General features: G+C 46.9%; 4 protein-coding genes across 4 annotated transcripts; all 4 read right to left on the reverse strand.

The window, feature by feature from the left end:
* Nucleotides 1–138: 138 nt before the first annotated feature.
* LOC126557022 (endoplasmic reticulum metallopeptidase 1-like) lies at nt 139–3,094 on the reverse strand. The gene is made up of 4 exons (XM_050212657.1): nt 1,616–3,094; nt 1,002–1,526; nt 717–925; nt 139–649 (listed from the first exon to the last, which is right to left on the reverse strand). Exons 1-4 carry the CDS (start codon nt 3,092–3,094, stop codon nt 160–162), a joined length of 2,703 nt encoding a protein of 900 aa, XP_050068614.1. The 3' UTR covers nt 139–159.
* Nucleotides 3,095–5,388: 2,294 nt separating this feature from the next.
* On the reverse strand, nt 5,389–5,758 carry LOC126567131 (uncharacterized). Its single transcript, XM_050223364.1, has 2 exons — nt 5,725–5,758; nt 5,389–5,621 (listed from the first exon to the last, which is right to left on the reverse strand). The coding sequence occupies exons 1-2, from the start codon at nt 5,756–5,758 to the stop codon at nt 5,389–5,391; spliced, it is 267 nt and encodes an 88-aa protein (XP_050079321.1).
* A 1,751-nt stretch (nt 5,759–7,509) lies between these two features.
* On the reverse strand, nt 7,510–8,697 carry LOC126558372 (uncharacterized). The gene is made up of 2 exons (XM_050214380.1): nt 7,905–8,697; nt 7,510–7,817 (listed from the first exon to the last, which is right to left on the reverse strand). The coding sequence occupies exons 1-2, from the start codon at nt 8,695–8,697 to the stop codon at nt 7,510–7,512; spliced, it is 1,101 nt and encodes a 366-aa protein (XP_050070337.1).
* Nucleotides 8,698–10,129: 1,432 nt separating this feature from the next.
* Nucleotides 10,130–10,987, reverse strand: LOC126559458 (protein apnoia). Its single transcript, XM_050215620.1, has 3 exons — nt 10,864–10,987; nt 10,338–10,471; nt 10,130–10,261 (listed from the first exon to the last, which is right to left on the reverse strand). The coding sequence occupies exons 1-3, from the start codon at nt 10,985–10,987 to the stop codon at nt 10,130–10,132; spliced, it is 390 nt and encodes a 129-aa protein (XP_050071577.1).
* Between the last annotated feature and the right edge of the window lie 2,787 nt (nt 10,988–13,774).

Genomic DNA, 13,774 nt, shown 5'->3' on the forward strand with positions numbered 1-13,774 from the left:
GTTAAATCAAGACTAGTTTCCATTTATTTTTCATTCTGATTCACCATCAAGCACATCAATGTATGGTTGAAAACAGCTTAGCGTTTCATTATCGCCAACGAAGACCCGGTTCAATGTCTGAGTCTGAGTGGGTTAAATTAGAGGTCTTTCAAAAGCTCTCTAGTAAGCGGTTATGTTCACAACGGCCACCGATGGTATAACGTGTGCCCATTCCGGGAACTGTTCGATAAGCTTCCGGAAGTCATCCGTATGCTTGTTGCCATACTCCCAGTACGTGTTCACCCAGCTCACATCAAACAGCTTGCCGTTACCGTCCTCCTCTGGCAGATTCTTTGGATCGTACTCAAAATCAAACGACACTGTCCATGGTGCATCGTCTGCCAAACCGTACGTTATAAGCACAAAGTGAGCCTGCTCACCGTTAAATTCGATCGTACCCGGTACGCTCTCCATAAGGTTCCATGCCACCAGCTGGACACCGGACCTAGGAGCAATTATAAGCGCTGACTGGACGCAGGTTTGGTGGCGGCGGCTTATGTTAAAGCTGTACTGACGAACTTTGTTGGATCGTTGCTTCGTTGTTTGCAGCTCGAACGTTGGCAGAGTGTGATACTCCAGGGCAGGAGCTGGACCCTCTACCCAATAGTTACTAATGTGGCGAGAAGATATCGCTATAGAGCTAGATGTTTTAAGTACTGCTGCGCGGTGATACTCACTCAAACCGAATTTGATGCCAGATAGAATAGAACGGTACGCCACAGAACAGCATGGTGCGGCAAGTTTCCATTTGGCGCATAGGCACAACTTCAGATGGCTTAGCAACACCACGAATCACACGCGCCGCATTTCGATCCATTTCACGGAACAAAAATCCGGACCGTTGCAGTACAGTGCCAGCATTACCGTGCGCCTCTTGAAGCGTATGCTAGAGAAGAGATAACAAATGTATATTTTTTAATGTTTTTTCCTGCAGGAACAAATGGTGGCAGGTGTACACCTACGGTAACATAATGCCGCTGTACAGATGGTTCTCCGTTGCTTTCGTCCCGGTACGGGAAGCCGACCTGTGTGCAGCATGCCAACAGGAATGCAATCATCGCAAACACAGTCATACGGGCGGTCAACTCGGACGTTTGCTTAAGCAGTCCCACCAGCGGTACCAGGTAGCTGACGCACAGGAGACCACCGCAAGCCACCAACAATGCAACCAGATACTCGGGGTTAGTACCGGCTCCCATACGTCCCGTGATGGGTACGAACAACTTTAGCAGCAGATGGTAAAACTTGGTAACCCAAAGCAGGGTAGGTATCTGGAAGGCTAGATGAAGTGCAAGCCAACGTCGCGGCCGATGTTGGTAGCCAAGTACCGAGGTTAGTATGGTGGACAGTAGTGAGAGTAGTTGAATTACTACGAAGATGTACGCGCTACGAATGTTGACTAAAGTGAGCGGGATTATCAGCAGCGTCCAGAAGAGGTTGACACCGATCAGCCGAGCGCGGACCGTTTGTGTGAGGTTAAGCACTGACTGGAAGAAAGATCATTCGTTAACAATCAATGGAGTACTAGTAGAGAGTTTAGTTCCCGTAGATCAGTAATCTTTCCCAAATTTCTTACCTTCTTATCATCGAAACAATGGCCGCATAGACGGTGGGCAAAGCAGTGCACTAGAATAACGGGACATCCGTACAGTCCGAGGATGAGATATGGCGTCGAAAACCACGACATGGCTCGACCGATTGCATCCAACCGGTTGGCAATGATTAACACCACTGCAACGCTTGCCACCGTTCCGCAAATCGTACCCAGCAATCCAACCAAAGTTTGCTTGAAAATACTTTGTTCTCCGACACGCCGAACCGGCCGGCACAGTTCCATCAACGGTAGTAGCAACGATAGCACGGCAAGTGTAACGTTCACTATACGCGCCGTACTAAGACTGTAGTGCACGAAGAACAGACCTAGCACGTCGAAGAATACGCTATATCCTTCCGCCAGATTGGTGTCGTTCGCAACTCTGCTCAATTCATCACCGTTGGCCAGTTCACGCGTCAGTGCGAGGATGTTATCCCCGGTGCGTTGCAATACCGGAAGCGAAAGGTAGTCAATCGTGTCGTAGCGCGTATGGTACCGATACCCGTTGATTGTGTGCGCAAAGTCCATCCCCGGCACCCGACCAAAGTCGCGAAAAATGCGAAAATCCGTATCGGACGGTATTATACCCGATTGAAAGATCTCCTCCGAAACGGTTTGTGCGGCTGGATGCCTAACGGCACGACCGTAAGCCTCGATCAACCATGGATGCTGAGGACCGGCTTGAAACAGCTGCTCCTTCCCACCGGATCCGGCCGATTCCAGGTTCAGAAAAGCGCGCACATCCGCTGCCCACCGATGTCCGCTTACGAACCCATGCGCTGCCTGTAGGGGCGTTTCTTCCGCGCCATTAAACAGAAACACGATCGCATGGCGGGTTCGTTTCGGTGCGCGGGACAAAACACGCAAGATTTCCAGCATAACCGCACAGCTACCGCCATCATCACTAGCTCCCGGACTGCTAGCCACTGTATCGTAGTGACAGTTTAGCATCAGCGCACCGCCATCGTCGTCCTCCCCTACCAGCCTCACCACAAGGTTCTGTGCGTTCCGATAAACGCTCGTTAGCGGTTTGCCAAGAAACGCAATCGGGTAGGCACCGGAAATGATCTGATGTGATGTCTCCACCAGCTGGGTTGCGTGTGCGGTCGCCTGTACCTTCGCAATTTCCCGCCGAATATATTCGGCTGCGCCAAGTTCGTTTGCCTGTGAGCCGGTCGGCTTGGGACCAAAATCGTTCAGCACCTGCAGATTGTCCCAGGCTCGTTCGGCAATGAAAGCAGTCGGGTGAAGGTTCAGGTCAGCTGTCGTTAGCGCTTCTGGCAGGTAAGTGCAAAGATAGCTAGAAATGGTACCACAAAACAGTACCAACACAATGCCCAGAATGCCGTGCTGAGCATCGAGCTGATGAAGATTTACGGCCGCATCTTCGCGTGTGGTAGAATGTTCCTTCACATCTTTCACTTTCACTTTCGACCGATCTTTAACACTTCCACCCGCCATGTTCACTTCGAATGCTACTGAGGATCGTCAACGTTTAACTGGGACTGCGACGGTTGAAACGAAAAAAGAAACGGGTTTCATCTTGCGACCGTTTACGAGATAAATTTGATGAACGATTGCACATACACCGGTGGTCGTGGCGAGCTATTGCAGCTTATCAGTGGCGTCTACGGCCGCTTGAGCGTTATCATACTTTACTACGTTCACTTTGCCTTCCCCATAGATTTCACCCAGTGTGTCTACTATCACTTGATCTGTTCTGTTCCCGTTTCGCGGACACGCGTTGCCTAATCGCCAGTTCCCGTGCAAAGATAGGGCGACAATTAAGCTGTTGTTGTTGTTGAGAACCTACAACCTTCAATATCTATACTCACTGCCATTCCGTCCGTCCATCCGTTCGCGCATGATGATGGGTCCATGTTCTGTTTGTGTATTGGTCTAAGAATAGCGTCCGTGCTGGAGACTTAGAACCGGTTCCGGACTGGGTGGTTGTATTTGCTTCCTGAGTATGAAGCTGTAGTACTGCTGTTGATTTGAGCTCAACAAAATTCCCGTTCCCCGCAGGGTGACATAATTGCATGCATAATGCAAGTGCATAAAAATGGTGGTTAATGCAAGACAGTGAGTTTTTTTTTCTTCTCTTAAATGGTTTGTTTACATCATCTGTTACCCACCGATTTGTTGTTGAATGGACGAGAATAAAACGCATGCCAACACCGGTTGGGTTTTTGTTGACCGGCAAGCTGTTCCACATTGAGAATTATTCAAATAATCCTGTACTATCTTATCTGTTTTCTTATTAGCTTATGCTAACCGCAGACTAGATAAGCTCACGCTGTACAGTTGCGGGAGAAATGAATTGCCCTTGATCTTCTTGGCTTATTATTGTTCGGTGGCAAATTATTTTAATTTTTCACTTTTATAAAAATAAAATACTAAACAAACATACACACACTCGAGCGAAAGAAACAGTTTAGTTTAATCGATTAAGCTTGCACGATGAGCTTCATTAGTGTAGTAGCGCTCTCTGGTGGTGGGTGCAATTACTACATTTAAAATGACTGGTAGGAGCAAGAGTGTTCAGGAGGAAAAAATATGCAGCAAACAAATCAATTAATTCAAAGTTTAATAACTTAATTTTTTTTAAATCCTGATTCAACTGCCATTTTGGTAAATATATAGAAAAATAAAACATTATTATTACTATCAATGCTTTTCGCATGTAGTTTTGTTCGCAGAATTCGCAGACTGCAGACGCAGGAACACGTCTTTGCATGTCAGTCCTCTGATAGTTCATTGCAACCAAATAGAATAATCTAACCGGTTAATGTTCCGTACAGTTAAGCGGTAACACATTCTTGGTTCCCGGGCAAAACTGCATGTTTTGTATGAACCGAGTTGACTACCACATAACAGTGCACTCCAGCATGAGGTAGGGCACCATCATAATGCATGGTTGTTTTAAAAGTTTCTGTCTATCTCTTTTCTTGGCTTAACAACTTTATAATAGGCCAATCAAACATCCGGATGCCGGAATCCGGTCCGGATAGGATTTGTACTCCGGTCCTGCCGTGTACGATCAACCGGCGCCACTGTCGCCTATATCTCAGGGCCCCGTCCTTTTAGCTTTTTCAAAATTTCCTCAATTGTTGTCTGCTGAAATGGAGCTGATAAAGACAGCGTCGATATTGACCTATTCGAATTTTATATACTGAAAGCTAACGTGAAGCTTGGAATTTTTTAATCAATTTCGTCTACCGCGCACCCTCTATGTCATCCCTCTGGGTTAAGAAAATCATAAACTCTTCATTACGCACTTACATTTACTGTCGTTTTCCGTCAGTAATGTGCTGTATATTTATTTGAATCGATCGATGAATCGAGTGGTTCACCAAGCATTACACTGTATTGTTATTTTCCGCAGATCAACTTCTACTGGTGGTTTGAAAGAAAAAAAAATAGAAAGAATAAACTATTGCACATGCTTCCGATAACGAATCTCCTATCCTTCCTATCACCTACTGCCATCCAGTGACTCATCCATCTTCGTTATCGCTGCATCTAAGAATAGCAAAAAAGGCCATCTGCGTAACACAAGGTGTGTGCGGATGAATGCAGACTTAACCGTCGTTTAATCATAAATTAATGTTAAGATTTTCATTGTTTTCGTCACTCACTTTGCATTTCCATTTGCGATTCGAAACACGAGTGATAAGTCCTACACGCTGCATTTTATCGTTGAACACTGCACATTAAGCATTGATCAATTGTGTACTGTAAGTATTATTCTAGGTTTAAGCTGGTGAAGGCTCTGTAGCATCTGTTGAAACTGTCACGGTAGGTGTAGGTGTTGTTGTGGTGGCTGGTGTAACCGACGTCGATGATAGGATTTTGGCCAACTCTGCCCGGCATTCGTCCAAATCACTCGCATTATTATTGTTTGACACCGCTAGCGCTATCACAGTGATCACGAACGCGAACAAGGCCACACTCAAGAAGGTGACCAGCTTATTGTTCATTACGAGGTCTGGTGCCGTTTGGATCGTAGGAAGGCAAGGAAGAAAAGAACCAAAAAGAACATGTTATCACAGCTTATCCGTGTATTTCTGCAACGGGATCACACCACTTACCACCGAGATTACGCATGATTTCACTGCAGCCCATGATGTGGAGAGTTATTTAAGCTTCGTTTGCGCGGGGTAGAATATGTAGCGCTCGTTGAGCCTTCCTTCGACGTGGGGGTTGGACTCGTGGGATGTTTCCTGGCATAGGGTACACTTACGACTGGAGCGATTGCTTTGGCGCAATCTACCGGGTTTTACAGGTGTACTGCTGCGTGCTATCACGCGCGTTATACAAACTGATAAGACATACCTATCTGCCTGCTCCCCCAAGATAAGAGCGATTTCACTGATCGATCCGGGTATGATGGTACAGTGGTAAAACTGGAAATATGACTTTTTGTTGTTGTTGTTGCCGTTGCTGTAGCTCTATATCTTGATAATACTATCCATTGTAGAAGGGAGTGTGTGATTTAAAATTTCGGGCGAAAGCATTACTTAACCCGTTTGCTTAAATGCGCTTGGTTTACGGTGCGGTTCACAAAATAGTATGCAATACAGACAGAGAAGACGATACGGAGTATGAAGTTTGATACCTTGACCTGGTTCTGAATAGTACGCTCCTCATGTCTTATGACTCATAACGATCCGTACAGCAAGCTAGCTACTAGCGTTGGTGGTACTGAGATCGTTAGAAGAAAATGGTTTCGGTGAAAAGATAACGCGCGTTCAAGTGGTTTGCCGCCGCTCAATTAAACAACTCAATATCCCGCCAACTGTTTCCTGTACGGTCCTGCATGACAGGCAAGTCTAAATATGACGCATTTTTCTGATTCCGATAGTTTTTGGTTCCAATTTTGATATGATTTTAGAGGCCAAGTTGAACTAGTTGCAGCAATGATTTAGCGAATTATGACGCAATTCTCCCATAACCCACTGACCCTTATGATAGATCATTCGAATGATTCATGCAATGTTGTTAGCTTTTGTTGGTCTCTTCTTGGCTTAACGACCTAACGACGACGTCAGTCCTTACTGCGGGGGGACGGTCCGGATGGGACTTGAACCCTGCCGTGTAAAGACCGGCGCCACTGTCGCCTACACCACCGGGCCGGTATATAAAATATAAAAATAAATTGCTTCTGTAGGTAGAAACTGCACAATTGCATTGTTTTTTTTTTCGACACGTCAACTGAAGATCTTTCCCATACAATTTGTTCGTAATTTTCTCCCACACTCACCATACCACCCTTGTGATCAAGAACAATCAATTATGTTTTCCAAAATCGACCCCTTTCAATCCATTTCCGAGCATATACTTCAGCTCCGATGTGTTTACGTCTTCGTTCAATGAACGGGCTAGATTCCAACACGCAATTGCCCACCGTAAAATAGGTAAACAAAATGTCTAAACAAACCAATTGGGCCCGTGGTAGAAGATTTTGTAACCATAAGGCCCGTCCCCGGGCTCTGGGCTGCAAGAAAATGAGGTACCAAAATTGCGTACCTCAATTACATTATCTGGACCAGCTTCGACCCGGCAGTACTCGGATGCCTACCCTGTGGGAATCGGTTCGTAGCCCGTGTTCCCATTCCGGGGAACCAGACACTTAACCCGGAAATGGAGCTCCAAAAAACAAACATTACTTTCAGCCGTTTTTAACACTACCTGGGCGGAGCGCCCAAGAAATTTCCCACCGCCGTGTGGTTCGGATTCGGAAGTGAGAGACCTCTGTACGTTTATTGATTGTAGTGGCTTAGAGCCATGCTTTGCATTACATCTATCGTTCTTTGTTACACTGATCCGTATCTAACGTTTACTAGCTTTGCATAAATAAAGTGCTGATTGTTACCCTAGTTAATCCATCCGCTTGGCCGTCCCTCGGCCAGATAAGCGAACCCTTCGCTCGATGGCTCGTACCGTCGATCGGGCAAGTCCTTCACGTACACGTCACGGTCCTTTTTGGTAAAGTTTTTGAACGCTCCGAGCAGCAGCAGAAAGATGGCCAACTTGCCCGCCATCAGCGACTTGAGCAGGAACAGCTTGACCGCCGTCAGCATGAACGGTATGACGGCGGACTGGATCAGGAAGGGCAGGATGAACAGTGGGAGCACGTAGCGTAGCATCTTCTTGCCACCGATACCTCCGCCCGATTCACGCCCTGGATGATAAATCAGAACCAAGCAAGACAAGATGATCATAAACAAATGTGGTTGGTCAGCGGAATGTCGCGAAAAACCTCACTTACCGGTATTTAGCATATCACGTACAATGTCCTGATTGAGCTTCACCTTCACAATGTTGTTCGGTTCGTCGATTGTCATGTTTAGTACCGGTGGGAACGTGTATACCTTCGTACGTTCGGTAGGCTTTTTCGTCCTAGACCGCAGCAACTCATCCGCTTCGTCACGCTTCTCACCCGACACGCGTCCTTCAACCTCCTCCAGGATGTTTTCGATCAGATCGTACTGTTTGTCCTGATCACTTTGTGCCCCATTCCATCCGAGTGGATCATCATCATCATCATCGTCATCATCATCATCATCATCATCATCCTGTACTGTAGCATCGTCTATTTGTATTTCCTCTGGACTGTGCTCGAATCCGAGCGGAACAGCACGCACGCCAGCATTCTGTGTACCGGGAGTTACACTATTCTCGGTCGCCTTTTCTGGAACGACCGATCCTACAATGGTTCCGTATTTGCTACGCACTCGGCTACTAAAAACTGTCGCAGGCTTTGCTTTAACCACTTCCGCAGCTTTCTCAGTAGCTGCCGAGAACGGTGGTTCGGTAAGTGCCTCATTATTGGGATCCTCCATTGCTGAGCCTGTTTCCACATCTCTCGGTTCCGGAGGTTTCGCATTCGGAGGATCTTCAAGCCGGGCAGCTTTAAGCATCTGAGCCTGTAAGTCGACACTTTTCGTCTGCCACGATTTGCGCATCTCGCCGCGAACAAGCAATGGACAGGTTGTTATCATGAGTAGTAGTAAAGTCATCTCACACCGTTTCAATTTCCTCCTCGTGTCCAGTACCACCATGCTGTTGTTGGTGACCGTAAACACACGCGGAAAAGATAACACTGAATACAAAAAAAAAACACACACACACACACACAAACCAGCCAAATGAAATTGGTCTTGATCGTCCTCAAAAGTAAATCTAACCGTTGCGGCAACACAGCGTACACTACGAACCGACCAAATGGGAACGAGCGTCGGAACACGCGGAAATCCGATATTCTACACCGAACTTGTCTGCTAAACTTCACTCGACGGAATGGCGAAAACCGTTGCTCGACGGATGATTATATTTTATTGAAAATCTTAGCTGCAATTTTCCCATCTCTTTTCCCTGGCGGTCCATCTTTCTCGATTTTTCTCTCTATCTTGCTCGCTCTCCCTCCCGCTGTCGGGTGGGACACGGTGTTCGCTTGAACGCGTACGTCGGTACGAGTTTCCAACATTTCCTTCCCACCGTTCGTTGGTAAGGCCCCATCCAGTCGCATCTGGACGTAGTTGTTTCACCAGCCAGGCATCCAGTTTTTCCGACCCAATCCAACACTCTCTTTCGCACTGCTGTGCAGAGCCCGAAATGTCGCACACTACAACGGGCACGCAGCAGCAGCAGCAAACTGGCTCCAGAAACTATACTTTTCTTCTTCCGAAACGTGCAACCTTCTCTACCCGTTCCTCCGCCTTGGTATGCGATTTCCCCTTGCCATTTGATTCAAGTGCCAACCTTGATCGTTGTTATCATTTTATGATAATTTACGCACACTTTGCGTGTGCTTTAATTTGCGAGACGAAAGTGAAATGCGTCCCGCTGCACTTCGGTGGAGAAATTGGTGCAATGCCCCTGTTCTTGGAGGGGTGCGAAATGTTGACGAAAAGAAAATGTTTCACCAATAGATCCGCCTGTGAGCTCTCGGGGTGTACATACATACATTCGTGACACATTCGGACATGGTGCGGCGATCGCCTCAAACTAGGTCCCGCGCGTTCCAGATCTAGATCAGGTTCCCTTTTCTGGCGATCCTAGTTGTGCTTCCCCACAAGCTCTAGCACTGGAAATACACTGCCTTTGGCAGTGTATCGTGACATTGGGGTGAGCGCGCGCTCGGAACAATTAAATGCGACAGCGATCATGCTTGCGAATGTACGCGGGATTCGATTGACACAAAGTAATGGTGGAACACGAGACCATGGAGCCGCATAAAAGAGTTAATAAGAAGCGAGACCAGAATTTTTAATTTCGGAGAAATTTATTGTCACAAACGTGCGTTGTGCGTTGTTCGCTGTGTCGGTGGAAAGCTTCGCTTAATCGTGACGCTCGATCGTGCATTATATCTGGCCCACATTCGTGTGGCGTTCTGAATCGTGGCACGTATTTTGCAGAAATAAATAAATAAATAGTTCATTACGCTTAAGTTAGGGCACTAAATGGATGGCTTCCGGTGTGCTGTACACCATTTCACCAGTCCTTGTAGAGGAGGGGAATGGGCGCGGGGGCAGGCGCACTGTAGGCCACCGGGACTGGTGGTGGCAGTGGGGCCGGGAAGCTTCTGGCAATTACTTGCGAGATGGTAAGCACCAGAAGAATTACCTGCAAGTTCGGAGGGAAGCGTGAAGAGTTAGTCCTATGTAGTGGCTGGCTTTTGGACAAGTGGAATAATACTTACACCGACACCCAAACCCTTCATCGAGACCACGGTCAAGGCAGAGAGCAGAGTGGTGATGACACCGACGACGAACGCTGCCGGTATCATGGCGAAACTGATGCGCTTTAGGAAGTGATGTCCAAACGTACGTCCCTCTGGGAAAGGAAATGGTGCCAAACAGGAGACGGATGGAGATCGTTAGAATCTTTGGTCAAATGTAAACTTCGCCTCCATTGGGGGGCAAAGTACAAGGCGACACTACAACATAATTAACGGACAAATATAACTAGATCAGCTTCATAACTGTGAGCCGTTCGACGTCCGTTTCGTCACATCTGCAACATCGATCGTACAAGATCGCACTATGGTACACAATGAAGTGATAAATTCGTTCCACGCCAAAGAGCACGCTGGATCGCTGGAGGTTTCGATCTAAAACCATTACCGCGATGCAGTGACCCATTTCCAACTGGTTCGATGCAGGTCGGGTTCCGTTGCTTAAACTAAACACTACAGGCTATCCGCTCAACTCGAGCAAAACACTAACCAATCATATCGCCATCGAAGCTACTCTCAGCATCGGTCGTTGTATCGGCTGCACTAGCTAAACAGAACACTGCACACAGCACCAGAGCACCAATCACGAGCGTACTACGATCGAATGCTGCCATTTTGATGGAATTCGGTTCTTGATACTTCCGTTTGGTTTGGACGCGAATTAAAACCACTGCCACAGGAGAGCGTACACTAAGCGAACGAACGACAAACGATGGACTGTGCCTTCAAAAATCAGTTAGATCGTATTTAAATAATTGACCGCGTTCGCACATTGTGAGTGTGAGGCAGCTTGTCTCGCTTTACCATTACAACACGGTTGCGTTGGAGCGAAATTCCAAGCTCCCAAAAAATGCGATGACAACTGCACGACTCCCTCCCCATTGTGTGCATGTACAGGCCATGCTTGGGGTGTTTGATTTCCCTTACACGCGGGTGCGTTGGACATCACGGTTTATGGGGTTATGCTTCCTGCAATCCGCGACGTTCGGACCGCACATTTTCGACCATCCAACCGCATAGGTTCTCCCCATTTTTGGAGAACGATTGTGTGGTGTGCTTCGAAAGCACACACGACACCAACGGCTCGTCCGTACAGCTCCACCCGATCGATCGATTTCACCTCTCTACCCGGCCATAAGCGAAATCCGCGTGTCCGGGAAAACTCTCGCTTTCGATCACTTTCCTCGTGCGGCCGTAAAAGGGAAACCCTGCTTCCGGTCTGCCGGATGCAAATCAGCTAATCAAACCGACTGACCCATTGAGTGAGCTGATAAGAATTCCCATATGTCTTCCAACAACGCTGCTGTGATCCAGTCCTCATGTATGCAGAGGAGTGGAGCAAACCGGGATGGGGAGAAAATGCGAAGAAAATGGTTAACACCGTTAGCACAGTTCCAACCGTCACAGGACCGATAACCTGTCCGGATGGTTGTCGGTTCGCCAAACCAGTCAAGCGACCAAGAAGTGCAGTGATCGGGTTTTGACAATATGGATCACACAGGATGGGCGATCCGGATCGTGGACCGTATCCGCATTGGCACTCGCAACAACCGCTCACCGGTTAATTGTAGACCACCGCTGGCTGCACTGCGCACTGGCAATTATTGGATGCATTTTCTCTGCCATTCTTTGCCCCGGTGACGGTTTCACGGACATGGCGCTTCAAGGGCACAAGGGCAAACTTTTCCATCCCATCGGGCAGCTGCGTTCTGCGTTATAGTTTCACTTTTCAATCATCATCGGTGTTGCTATTTTGATAGCCGGGATGGACCCATTGATTAGCGCGTATTGTACGCTCGATCAGCTCGATCGTGAAGTTAATCAATGCTTGCCACGGGTCAACTGTTTAGAGAAAAGATGCGTTTAGTTGCGCTTGATTGCACTGCCAATCGATGTCACGTTAGTATATTGGCGTCAGAAAGAAAAGCTAGCAGACATATTGGTAGGTGCTGTAGTTAGTTAGAAATTATTTACTTTCTTGTTGAAAGATCGACCAAATGCACAGTTTCGATAAAGCATATGTTTAAGAAATGATCACATTTTGCCTTTTAAAATTCTTTTGCAAACGATATGACACAAACAGTCAACGTTTCAATTTTTATTTGTGCCTTCAGCGGCATTTCGGCGTTCGGGACATGGTGAGGTACGAAAATGTAGCCTTGATTCTGGTCAATAGACAGAGTTGCATTACCGTAAATCGCGGCATAATCTGACGACAGAAAACCGAGTGCTAATCGTGCTCTTCTTGAAGCCCACTGGAGTTAAAGCAGCAATTCATGTGGTAAGCAAGGGTCTTGGTTGTGGATATAGCATGCTAAACATGCTAGACAGCAACAATCAAGCTAGACAAGCTGAAACCAATCCCCAATCTTGGCCCAATCTTACCAACAAAAAATATTAGACCGATCACACGTTCTAGAACGCCGATCAAATTATAGGAACATTCATTATCTTAATTTTAACATTTTTTTCTAAGCTTAGAACATTGTATGCTGTCACAATTCTACAGTGGTAACAAGTGAGCGTATTGAGACTTCGAACTTTTTAAAGTTTTTTTTTTGCTATAATTTACGGCATTCCACTTAAAGAAAGTTAAAATCTACTGCTACAAATAAATCTTCCTATACGATTTTGTATTCTGTTACACTTCTACCGTTTCTGACTTCCTATTTCATCGACCAAAAAGGGAATAGAAATATGGAATATCTAGAAGAGCGCATCGAACATATGGTTCCATCTAAGACACAACATTTATTCAATTTTAAAGCGCATACAGCAAACCTGCTCAAGCTAGTCTTCTAGCAGAGCGCAACCACAGCCCAACAGCGCACATGATATGATTTCGATCGCGATAAGTGCCGTGCCTTACATGTATTTCCACTCATCAACCTCCTGTCTAGCGGTGGTGACGATGTGCGAAGAAAGTAAATAGCACCGTAACAGATTACTTACCGTTAATAAATGCGTCCGCTGGTCGTACCCGCCACGCTCCCTTCCGCGTGCATTGCGCTTTAATCTTCCTTCCGATTAGTCCGCTGTCACTTTTTTCCCGCCACCGATCGTGCTACGAAGCCCGTAAAGGGGCAAACCGTGGCTGCGTCACCTGGCAGACGCATAGTTTTCCATCCCCGCGCAACAGCTCATCTCAAGCATCGACCAAGCATCGTACAGTTTTGATATCGACGGATTCTAGCTTGATCGGTACCTACCGTCATCTACCACGTTTCCCAGCGTGCCTCTGCTCGCCTCGTCTATAAATCCGGGAATGGAAGGAAGCCACCTGAAATAGAGAAAATCCGCTTCAAACCACTTGGCAGGAATTAACTGTAACTGGGCATTTTCATCTAACCGAACGAGAGACCAGTGTGGAAGCTGGAAAGAAGCTTTACGACGGAAAACCC

Source organism: Anopheles maculipalpis, chromosome 2RL (genome assembly GCF_943734695.1).
Source record: "Anopheles maculipalpis chromosome 2RL, idAnoMacuDA_375_x, whole genome shotgun sequence".
Lineage (NCBI taxonomy): Eukaryota > Metazoa > Arthropoda > Insecta > Diptera > Culicidae > Anopheles > Anopheles maculipalpis.